Source organism: Salvelinus namaycush, chromosome 10, assembly GCF_016432855.1.
Source record: "Salvelinus namaycush isolate Seneca chromosome 10, SaNama_1.0, whole genome shotgun sequence".
NCBI classification, from domain to species: domain Eukaryota; kingdom Metazoa; phylum Chordata; class Actinopteri; order Salmoniformes; family Salmonidae; genus Salvelinus; species Salvelinus namaycush.
The window spans coordinates 4,019,970-4,031,528 of NC_052316.1; the positions used below are offsets into that span (position 1 = coordinate 4,019,970).

The following is an 11,559-nucleotide window of genomic DNA, read 5'->3' on the forward strand; positions in this document are numbered from 1 at the left end:
CAAATGGCATTGAATTAAAAGTAAACTACAATGTGAAGGATGTAGGCTTGCCTTGTGATAATTAGGCTAGTAGGCCTACATTTTCTTAAATGCAACAACTAGGCTTATCCCATGCCTCTGAATAATCCTAGGTCAGTGATTTCCAACCATGTGGTTTAGGGAGCTTCCAAGGGGTCCCTGAAAAAGCTGGGATAAAACTAAGATTGAATAAAACAGCAGCAAGGCCAAAATGTCTCATTTTAAAAAAGCTTTTCAGTGGAACTCAGAATGGATCAGAACCCAAAGCCATTAATAGCCTAGGCCATATTTTAATGTAAGGCATAGCTGCCTACTAGGTATAGGCCTATGCCAAAACATTTACAATGTAATTTCAGCAGAAAAGTGAACATGCACTTTAAATTAGGCCCTTGTCCAGCTGCCAAAATTGGCCACCTGGAGCAATTGGTGTTGAAAGTTAGGCCTGCCGAATTTTGAAATTGTGCATATGCTCTTGCAGGTAGTCCCACCTCCCGTGCTTTAAAAAGTGTGACGCGTTTTTACGCACAGTAGCTTTGCAGACTACACTTGGAGGCTGCTGGGCATGAACAGTGGACTTAGCCTGTATATATCCTCACATAGAGGATGACTTCCGACAACTGAGACTCTGGATACCTGGCGCAACTCTTCTCCCGGAGAGATGTTGGAATCCAACAAGTCCGTGCGTGAGAGCAATGCCACCAAAAGTGGCAACTGTGGATCCGTATCAGTTGTTTTCCCCATTACTATGATGGTAACGGGAATGGTGGGCAATTCTCTCGCTCTTATGCTGGTATATAGCTCGTACAGAAAAAAAGAAAATAACAGGAAAAAGTCTTTCCTACTCTGCATAGGGTCGCTAGCATTGACTGATCTGTTTGGACAGCTTCTCACCAGCCCGATAGTTATATCGGTTTACAGAGCCGATTTGAAATGGGACCGCATAGACTCATCGGGGAGTCTGTGTGCTTTCTTTGGAGTCTGTATGACAACTTTTGGCTTGTGTTCTCTATTCTTTGCCAGCGCAATGGCAATTGAGAGGGCATTGGCGATTACAAGTCCTCATTGGTACTCCAATCACATGAAGACACGTGTGACAAAGCAAATTCTGGCAGTTATATGGTGTCTTGTTCTGTTTTTCTCGCTGTTGCCGGTCGCAGGAGTTGGGCACTATACGCTGCAATGGCCAGGCACTTGGTGCTTCATAAGCACTGGAGACAGAGAAGTCCCGGGCAACATGTTTTTCTCCATCACTTTCGCTGTTCTTGGGATATTCTCACTTCTTGTGACTTTCTCCTGCAACGTCGTCACAATTCGTGGATTACTTTTTCGTTGCAAAACGAAATCGGGCACATCTCACTCATCCAAGCAGTGGGAACGATTAACCACGGAGACAGTCATTCAACTATTGGGAATCATGTGTGTACTGCTTATATGCTGGGCTCCTTTACTGGTAAGTTCTTGTGGTTTTCCTCTACTGGTAAATTCTGGTGGTTTTCCTCTTGTTTTATAGCATTTGTTAATGTGGTGTAGAACTCTCTAAAATACTAAAATCATATTTAACAAGGCACGCCTATACTACAAATAATTCACAGAACGTAAATTTTAATTAAAGTTCCAAAGGAATGGTCTCAGTTACAACCTTATTGACACACACATGTGATTGGTTGAGGTGATTAGTTAACGTTATTGAGTGCTTGATGTCACACAGATGCTCTACAGAGCAGTCTGTTTAGCCTGTTTACCTAGCGCACACCGCCCAGGAGTTAACACCGACCGAACAACTTGGGAAACCGCTTCAGTTTGATCACCAAATTAGTTGGGGAAATAAATAGGGCTGTGACGATTATGGCATTTTGGGTAACGATTAATTAACGATAAATGTACACGATTATTGTCGTAAGTCTTTTTCTTGTAATGCATCATATCGCACGTTTGAAAATTCGCTTTGGAAATGAAGCTTCTCCTCCCAACAGTGCCATTCTGCTCATAAAATTAAAAAAAAAAAAAATGCTATTATCTTCATAAATAAAGTTGAATCTTCCCTTCTCCTAAAATATATATATATTAAGAAAATTATGTTTTTTTGGAGTTCACGGTTGTTGTCCATAATTGTTGAACCAAATGAAAACCTCATCAGCTAGCTACCAATCTATTTTAGTTTCACTCAAATTAGCCCACTAATTGTTATTTTGATCTTTCCACAAATGGTCTGGTATGTGTTGTTTGATGTGAGCAAGTTAACCCAAATGTATCAAATAATAGGTTGTGTGTCCACAATAAGTTTGTGGCTATTGCCTGGCCAGTGGTCTAGCTAGCTACATTTCAGTAATTAGCTATCCTCCTAAAAGCGGTGGTCAGTGTAAAGCTAAGTGAAAAAGTTAGTTATTGTTGCCGTGGTGTAATCATGTCTAACCAGTTGGCTGTGTGCCCATGAGCTCCCACGTCTAGGTAGCTGTGTCTTTTGGTGTCCACGATTAGCTATCTAGCTACTGTTGACTAAACCCATTCTGTACAAATTTGCACAACCGCTGCATTCAAACAAGGCTGCAATGAAACCTAATGGGACTGTGTGGGCATCAGTCTGTGCTGAGAACCACGTTTCTATTCAAGCTTCGATTGACATGGTAATGGCCCAATAGTATTGCAGAATTGTTTAAAAAACGGACCCCTCTGACGCTGTACGTTAAATTGTGATGTATCATGACGTAACGTACAGCACGCATATTGCAACTCATGAAGGGCTCGTCATTGATTTTACTGGAAAGGGAAGAAATTGTGCTTTACAATGGTATTCATATTACAGTTGACCTGGAAGTATTATGTTTTTGGGGTGTTAAAATAAGGTCATTGTATTGTACATTACAGCGCGATGTACAAAAGTGTGTTAGCTAACTATAGTTGGCTACTGCATGGCCATTGTAAGCCAGCATGCTAACTAGCCAGCTACATTTCAGTCAGTACCTATCCTTCTAAATGCGATGGTCACTGGATAAACTAGCTATGAGTTGAACATATATTACCAGTCAAAAGTTTGGACACACCTACTCATCCAAGGGTTTTTCTTTATTTTTACTATTTTCTACATTGTAGAATAATAGTGAAGACATCAACTATGAAATAACACATATGGAATCATGTAGTAACCAAAAAAAGTGTTAAGCAAATATAAAAACATTTTATATTTGAGGTTGATCCAAGTTGCCACCCTTTCCCTTGATGAAAGCTTTGCAAACTCTTGGCATTCTCTCAACCAGCTACATGAGGTAGTCACCTGGAATGCATTTCAATTCACAGGTGGGCCTTTGTTAAAAGTTAATTTGTGGAATTTATTTCCTTCTCAATGCGTTTGAGCCAATCAGTTGTGTTGTGAAAAGGTAGGGGTGGTATACAGACAATATTCTTATTTGGTAAAAGACCAAGTCCATATTATGGTAAGAACAGCTCAAATAAGCAAAGAGAAACAACAGTCCATCATTACTTTTAGGGAAGCACGATATATCGGTGAACTTATCGGAATCGGACGATATGAGCTAAAAAAGCCAATATCAGCATCGGCTCGATGTCTAGTTTAATGCCGATGTGCAAAACCGATGTCAAAGCTGATGTGCATACCTACATAACGTAGGTACATGACGTAATGACGCCACGTAAAATGTAGCACTACACATGCAACACAGCATTCCTAACCTAGCCCACAATGTCTGCTGTGTGGATTGAACAGTCAACAAGTCGAGCTGTCATTTGAAAGAGTAAGAACATTTCAGCGAGACAACTCAAAGACGAAACCCATTAATGGCAAGATAATGTAATTCATTGCCCTTGATAATCAACCGTTCTCTGTCGTGGGTGATGTAGGCTTTCGCCGACTTGTCGAGCACCAGTACACACTACCAAGTAGGGCTGGGCGATATATCAAGTTTTTTTCCGATATATTCGAGTTTGTTTTAGCGCGATATCGAAAATGCCTGTATCGCAAGAATCAAGGTTCTGTTACAATGTTGTAACATTTAACAAATGCAGCATCTCACTGTCTCTTCTCTGTCAGCCCAATGTCGAATCATGTCCCAATTGTGTGACAACAGGTGCACAGAGGTTATCCACCAATCACAACCCTAGACAGCCTTTCACTAATTGTATCCACGGCAGAGAAGTGTAGCGGCGGTAAGAGTTCCACCAAAATGGAAAGTGAGGAAGCCAGCTCAGCCTCTCGTAAGAATGAAATCATCCCCAAAAAGGGCAGCAATGTTTTTTCAGTAATATGGAAGTGGTTCGGGTTTAAGAGGTCTGATGTTCAGCAAACGAATGTCCTGTGCAAAATGTGTCGAAAGACAATTGCTACGATAAGCAGCAGCACAACCAACCTCTTCCATCACCTGCAACTGAAACGCGGTGGAATGGGAGGAATGCGTGAGGTTACGCAATGCCGATTCCAGTCGCCCGATTCCCAAAACGTCTGCTAAAAGACAAACTACCATAGCTGCATCCTTTTCAAACTTAATCCCTTATGACAAGAAAAGTTTGAGGTGGAAGGAGATAACGGAGGCAGTGACCTATTACATAGCGAAAGATATGGTTCCAATCTTTACAGTACAAAAGCCAGGCTTTAAAAATCTGCTAGGTACAGTTGACCACATATCAGCTGCCAAGCCGCAAGTATTTCACTGAAGAAGCCCTGCCGCGATTATACACTGCTACACGCGAAAGAGTCACAGAGAAGCTGGCTAGTGTTTCAAATTTTTCCACCACAGCCGGTATATGGTCGAGCAGAACGTCAGAGCCATACCTAAGTTTGAAAGTCCACTACGTAAATGAAGACTGGAAATTGCAAAATGTCTGCCTCCAGACGTCTTACTTCCCCGATGATCATACGGGTGAAGTAATAGCCCAGGGTCTCAAAGACTCTCTGGCATCGTGGAAGATGAACGAAGACCGACAGGTGTGCATGACAACTGACAGCGGGAGCAACATGATAAAAGCGTTGCGCTTGACCTCGCCATCGGTAAGTGTGACATTGGATAATTGAAGTGCATTCAAAAAGGTTATGTGCAGGCCAGCTGTAGGCTAATGTGTTAGTAGTTGTGTCATTCTGCCAATCCAATAGCAAATAACCACAGGCTGTTTTAATTACAACAACAAATTAACTAAATTAATACACTTTCAATCAACATGATTATATCAATTACATATTCAAACATTCCTAAACAATAGAATAGACATGTGGGTGGGAGGGGGGTGGTGTTGGTTAGACAGGTCAACTGAATGCTGTACTTGTGACATTATTGAACATGCTGCCATTCTTAGAATCCTTTGTTTCTTCATTCTTTTCAGAGAATGGTGGGAAAGACACACGAGTTGACCGTGCCATTGGTTTATGCAAGAAGGTGGTCAGTATCTTTCTTTTCCTTCAGCTGGAAGAAGAGGAGAGACTTGTTTCTAGCACAGACTGAGCTCAGTCTACACACTCACCAGCTCATCACAGAGTCCCCAACCAGGTGGGGGTCAAGATAGAAGATGATAGAAGATGATAGAATGAATCCTGGAACAAGAAAAGGCCATAGCCCAAGTCCTGGGCTCAGAGAAAAAAAGCAGGCACCTGGTGCCCAACTATCAGGAAATTGATGTGTTGGAATCAGTGAACAAACCATGGGCCCACTACAGGAATTCACTGACACGCTGTCTGGGGAGAACTACGTCAGCGTCTCATACCTCAAGCCTGTGCTAAACCTGTTCAACAGCAGCCTCCTGTAGCCAGAGGAAGGTGAGGGCACGCTCACAAAGAAAATCAAGAGTGCCACACTACAGTATCTCAATGACAAGTACGAAGATCCTGTTACAGTTGAACTCCTTGATATGGCCCCGCTGGTGGATCCCTGTTTCAGGACAACATATATAGCAGATGACAAGATTGAGAGCATCAAACAAAGAGCTGTTTTGGAGCTGAAGTCTCTTCTAGCTGAGGAAAGCACACAACACTCTAGCAGAAATGTGCACCAAGAAGAAGAGAGTGAACCTGGGCAAGAAAACACTTGCAAGCTTCTTCAAGAAGACAGTGCTGTCTGGCCCACAGTCCGAGGAGGACATCAAAACTGAGTTGTCAAGTTACTTGATGATGTCCCCTGACACAGACCCAGACAAAGACCCACTTGAGTGGTGGAGGCTCCATGAGGCCAACTTCCCAAGACTGAGTAAGCTTGCTTAAAAAGTTCCTGTGCATTCCTGCTACAAGTGCCCCTTCAGACAGGGTCTTTAGCACAGGTGGGAACATTGTGACATGTCACAGGGCATGCCTCAGTCATTTTTCCAACAATTGTTTATAGACAGATTATTTCACTTTTAATTCACTGAACCACAATTGCAGTGGGTCAAAAGTTTACATACACTCAGTTGACTGTGTCTTTTAACAGCTTGGAAAATTCCAGAAAATGATGTCATGGCTTTAAAAGCTTCTGATAGGCTAATTGACATCATTTGAGTCAATTGGAGGTGTACCTGTGGATATATTTCAAGGCCTACTTTCAAACTCAGTGCCTCTTTGCTTGACATCATGGGAAAATCAAAAGAAATCAGTCAAGACCTCAGAAAAAAATTGTAGACCTCCACAAGTCTGGTTCATCCTTGGGAGCAATTTCCAAATGCCTGAAGGTACCACGTTCATCTGGACAAACAATAGTGCACAAGTATAAATGCCATGGGACCACGCAGCCGTCATACCTCTGAGGAAAGAGATGCGTTCAGTCTCCTAGAGATGAACGTACTTTGGTGCGAAAAGTGCAAATCAATCCCAGAACAACAGCAAAGGACCATGTGAAGATGCTTGAGGAAACAGGTACAACATTATCTATATCCACATTAAAACCAGTCTTATATCGACATAACCTGAAAGGCCGCTCAGCAAGGAAGAAGCCACTACTCCAAAACCACCATAAAAAAGCCAGACTACTGTTTTCAACTGCACATGGGGACAAAAATCATACTTTTTGGAGAAATGTTCTCTGGTCTGATGAAACAAAAATAGAACTGTTTGGCCATAATGACCATCATTATGTTTGGAGGAAAAAGGGGAGGCTTACAAGCTGAAGACACCATCCCAACCGGAAGCACAGGGGTGGCAGCATCATGTTGTGGGGGTGCTTTGCTGCAGTAGGGACTGGTGCACTTCATAAAATAGATGGCATCATGAGGAAGACAATGACCCTAAGCATACTTCCAAAGTTGTGGAAAAAATGGCTTAACACAGTGTCAAAAGAAGGGCCAGATGTATACAGAATGGTGTCATCTGCGTAGAGGTAGATCAGGGAATCATCAGCAGCAAGAGCGACATTGTTGATATATACATAGAAGAGAGTCAGCCCGAGAATTGAACCCTGTGGCACCCCGATAGAGACTGCCAGAGGTCCGGACAACAGGCCCTCCGATTTGACACACTGAACTCTATCTGAGAAGTATTTGGTGAACCAGGCGAGGCAGTCATTAGAGAAACCAAGGCTATTGACTCTGCCGATAAGAATGCAGTGATTGACAGAGTCTAAAGCCTTGGCCAGGTTGATGAAGACGGCTACACAGTACTGTCTTTTATCGATGGCGGTTATGATATCATTTAGGACCTTGAGCGTGGCTGAGGTGCACCCATGACCAGCTCGGACACCAGATTGCATAGTGGAGAAGGTACGGTGGGATTCGAAATGGTCGGTGATCTGTTTGTTAAAGCATTTTTTAAATCTGACACCGTGGTTGGATTCACAAGAAGTTAATCTTTAAACCTATGTGAAATATGTTTTGTTTTCTGAATTTTTATAATGAGTATTTCTGTATTTGAATTTGGCGCCCAGCAGTTTCACTGGCTGTTGAAGAGGTGGGACGCTATCGTCTCACGTGCCCAAGAGAGGTTAAGGGAGGATAGTGTGGATAGGAGGACAACATGATTCACAGTTTCAAAGGCCTTTTCAAGATCCAAAAAGACTGTGCCGACTTCTCCGATGTCCAGTTTAGATTTAATCCAGAAAATAACAATTGGCTGTTTCGGTAGAATAGTTAACATCCCTTCATAAATATCAACCCTGTCCAGAGACCTGTTTTGGTAAATGCGTTGCACCATTAGATGCACTTTTTGGCGTGCTCTATAATTGAACCTGTTTCTGCTTCTACAGTGTGCAATAAGGCCTAAGTGTAATTTTTATTTATACTGTGCATTAAATGTATTTTGTACACACATCCAGATACTCAGCTTGTTTGTGCAGTGACTTTCTTAGGGATAGGACAGGCTGTGGACAGGGCTAGGTTACCGGAACAGTGTTATGACCAGTCTTAAATCGTTGGATAACAAAAGTAGGTTGTAATGATGATATTATACAGCTATTGACTATAAAACTGTGCTGTTTTCTGTCGATTTATACAGCTTGTCATAAGGGGATGTCCAAGGCAGGTTGGATTAATTTGCAGTGGGCAGATGAGACACATTTTATTACCATGTGCAGCCACAACGAATCTCAATCAGTTAGTGATCGGATCATCTTAATCAGATGAAGGACAACCACATGTTAACCACGCCTTTTGAGAGCTGATTAAAATCCATTGGACGCACCCGTGCGTTAATCTAAGTAACATAATAAAATAAAATAAAAAGTGAGCCCTGCATGACAAAACCAAACAATTACATAATTACCGAAATCTGTAGTGACAGAAGGAATTTCAAGAGTTTGCCATCTCTGTGACCAGGTATGGTATCTCGTATATCTATAAATTAGTAATGATGTTAAGTAAAGCGAGACCCTCCAAGGTACTCTTGATTCAATTGTCACTGACTCTTTTCTTTAGGTGCTGATGTTAAGAATGATCTCGACACAGACGTCTTCACATCACTGCAAACCGGCAGAAGTGTCTTTCACTCCTAGTCAAGACATCCAGGTGGACTGTAACTTCTTTCTCACCGCCATTCGCCTGGCCTCTCTGAACCAGATCCTGGACCCTTGGGTTTACCTGCTTCTAAGGGAGATTATACTGCGCAAGTTCTGCCAGGTGGCCAATGCTGTGTCCAACTGCTCCATAGATGGACAAAAGGAGACTCAGGCGGCCCTGAATGCTCTCAACAAGCAGCCTTCTGACACTAACGGTCTGTAGAAACAGTAAATGGACCCGATCAAACTTAAGGATAAAATGACCTGATTACAAAAAAAAATGTCGATCACCCACAGTCCAAAAACAGTTATTGTGCAATAATGTTGTGCCACTAATAACATAAATTACTTTGTTAGTGTGTTAATGGACCTGGCAATGCTCTCCATGTGCACACATTTTTGTTTGGTTGCATATATTCTCGTGAGGCTCAGAAAACCAGCATGTAAAAAAACGTGATCTCTGCAACCTTCACTTTGGACTGTTAAAGCCAATGACTTCCATGGGGATTTTTTACATGGTTGCTCAATGACATTACAGCCCTACCAAACACAAACAGACATTCTCAATCAGAAGATACCATTTTGTTTTTCAACCAACAAGTTAAAACAATGTCAGTGAATTATTGGAGTGCTCGTAAGGGGATGTGATGCAGCCTTTTGACAGTTGACAACTGTTAGTGGAATATAGTTTTTGACTTTCTGGAATCACATTTGCATTTCATGTAACAAAGTTGACGTTAAATGTAATGATGGCTGGAATGTGTGACATGTTTAATTCAAATCATTCTTCACTTTGTCATCTGTAATAGACTAGATTTGTAACCACATTTTAAAAAAGGGGAACATCTGAAGTGCAAGGCAAGTGTACTCGAAACTGGAATAGATTGCGCAGTATTATATATGCTAATTTAAGAAGATTGCAAAATGCATTGATATATGGAAAAGGCATTGATATTTGTTGTTTCTGTGTTGAACACTGAAATGTGTGTTTAACTCTGAATGTGCTGAAGATGCTACCTATTGGGGATATGCTGTCATATGTACAGGGGGGTCCACAATTATTGGCACCCTTGATAAAAAATGAGCAAAAAAAACAGTATAAAATAAATAGGAAATGTATATTATTTTATGCTAATACAATTGCTCTGATAAAGATTTTGTTTAACTCCTGAGTGGCGCAGCGGTCTAAGGCACTGCATCTCAGTGCTAGAGGCGTCACTACAGACACCCTGGTTCAGTGGTCTAAGGCACTGCATGCTAGAGGCGTCACTACACTAGCCTGGTTGGAATAGGGCAGCGCACAATTGTCACATAGGGCAGCGCACAATTGGCCCAGCGTTGTCCGGGTTTGGCCGGTGTAGGCCGTCATTGTAAATAAGAATTTGTTCTTAACTGACTAGCCTAGTTGGAGAAAGGTTAAATACAAAAAAATTAAAATTAAAATTAAAACTCTAAAAGATAGGGGTAAAAATTATTGGCACCCCTGTTTGCAGTAGGCCTACTCCTACCCTTGCGAGGATAACGCCACGGTTGATGGAATATCGTTTTTGACCTAATGGTATTACATTTGCATTTCACATAAGGGTGATGTTAAATGTAATGATGCATGGAATGTGTGACATGTTTAATTCCAATAGTTCTTAACTTTTTTTCTAAACTGTTTAAAAAACCTCTACAAGATTGGTGTCCCACCCGCAGGACGGTTGAGCTAACGTAGACTACTGTGATTAGGTTGTAAGTAACAAGACAATTTTCCAGGACATAGACATATTTGATATGGGCAGAAAGCTTAAATTCTTGGTAATCTAACTGCACTCTTCAATTTACAGTAGCTATTACAGTGAAAGAATACCATGCTATTTTTTGAGGAGAGTGCACAGTTGTGAACTTGAACATGTATTTATAAATCAATTAGGCACATTTGGGCAGTCTTGATACAACATTTTGAACATCAATACAAAGGTTCATTGGATCAGTCTAATACTTTGCACATTCACTGCTGCCATCTAGTGGACAATATCTAAATTGCGCCTGGGCTGGAACAATACATTATGGCCTTTCTCTTGCATTTCAAAGACGGTACAAAAAAAAAGATGTTTTTTTCTTTGTATTATCTTTTACCAGACCTAATGTGTTATATTCTCCTACATTAATTTAACATTTCCACAAACTTCAAAGTGTTTCCTTTCAAATGGTATCAAGAATATGCAAATCCTTGCTTCAGGTACTGAGCTACAGGCAGTTAGTTTTGGGTATGTCATTTTAGGCGAAAATTGGGGGGGGAAATGGTTCGATCCTTAAATGAATGAGATTGGAGAACAGTTTGGGAGGGATCTTGGAACATTCCTCCATACAGAATATTTCCAGATCCTTGATATCCTTTGTCTGGGCTTATGGACGGCCCTCTTCAATGGGGTTCAAGTCCGACAGATGGTCATTGCAAAATGTTGATTTTGTGGTCAATTAACCAAGACAGAATAAAATTGCCCCATTTTCTGAGCATACTATATAGCTCACTATTTATATTATTTATTTGATTATCTTTTATGCTTATCTTTATCAAGGGTGCCAATAATTATGGACCCCATTGAGCTTCTGCTATTTACATTTTGGTAATTTACATTTTGGTCATGTAAAGGTTTTGTTT

The 11,559-nt window shown here is 41.3% G+C and overlaps 1 protein-coding gene across 1 annotated transcript; it reads left to right on the forward strand.

Annotated features, from left to right (window-relative positions):
* Positions 1 to 676: 676 nt before the first annotated feature.
* Positions 677 to 9,832, forward strand: ptger3 (prostaglandin E receptor 3 (subtype EP3)). The gene is made up of 2 exons (XM_039003053.1): positions 677 to 1,468; positions 8,833 to 9,832. Exons 1-2 carry the CDS (start codon positions 677 to 679, stop codon positions 9,133 to 9,135), a joined length of 1,095 nt encoding a protein of 364 aa, XP_038858981.1. The 3' UTR covers positions 9,136 to 9,832.
* Positions 9,833 to 11,559: the final 1,727 nt, after the last annotated feature.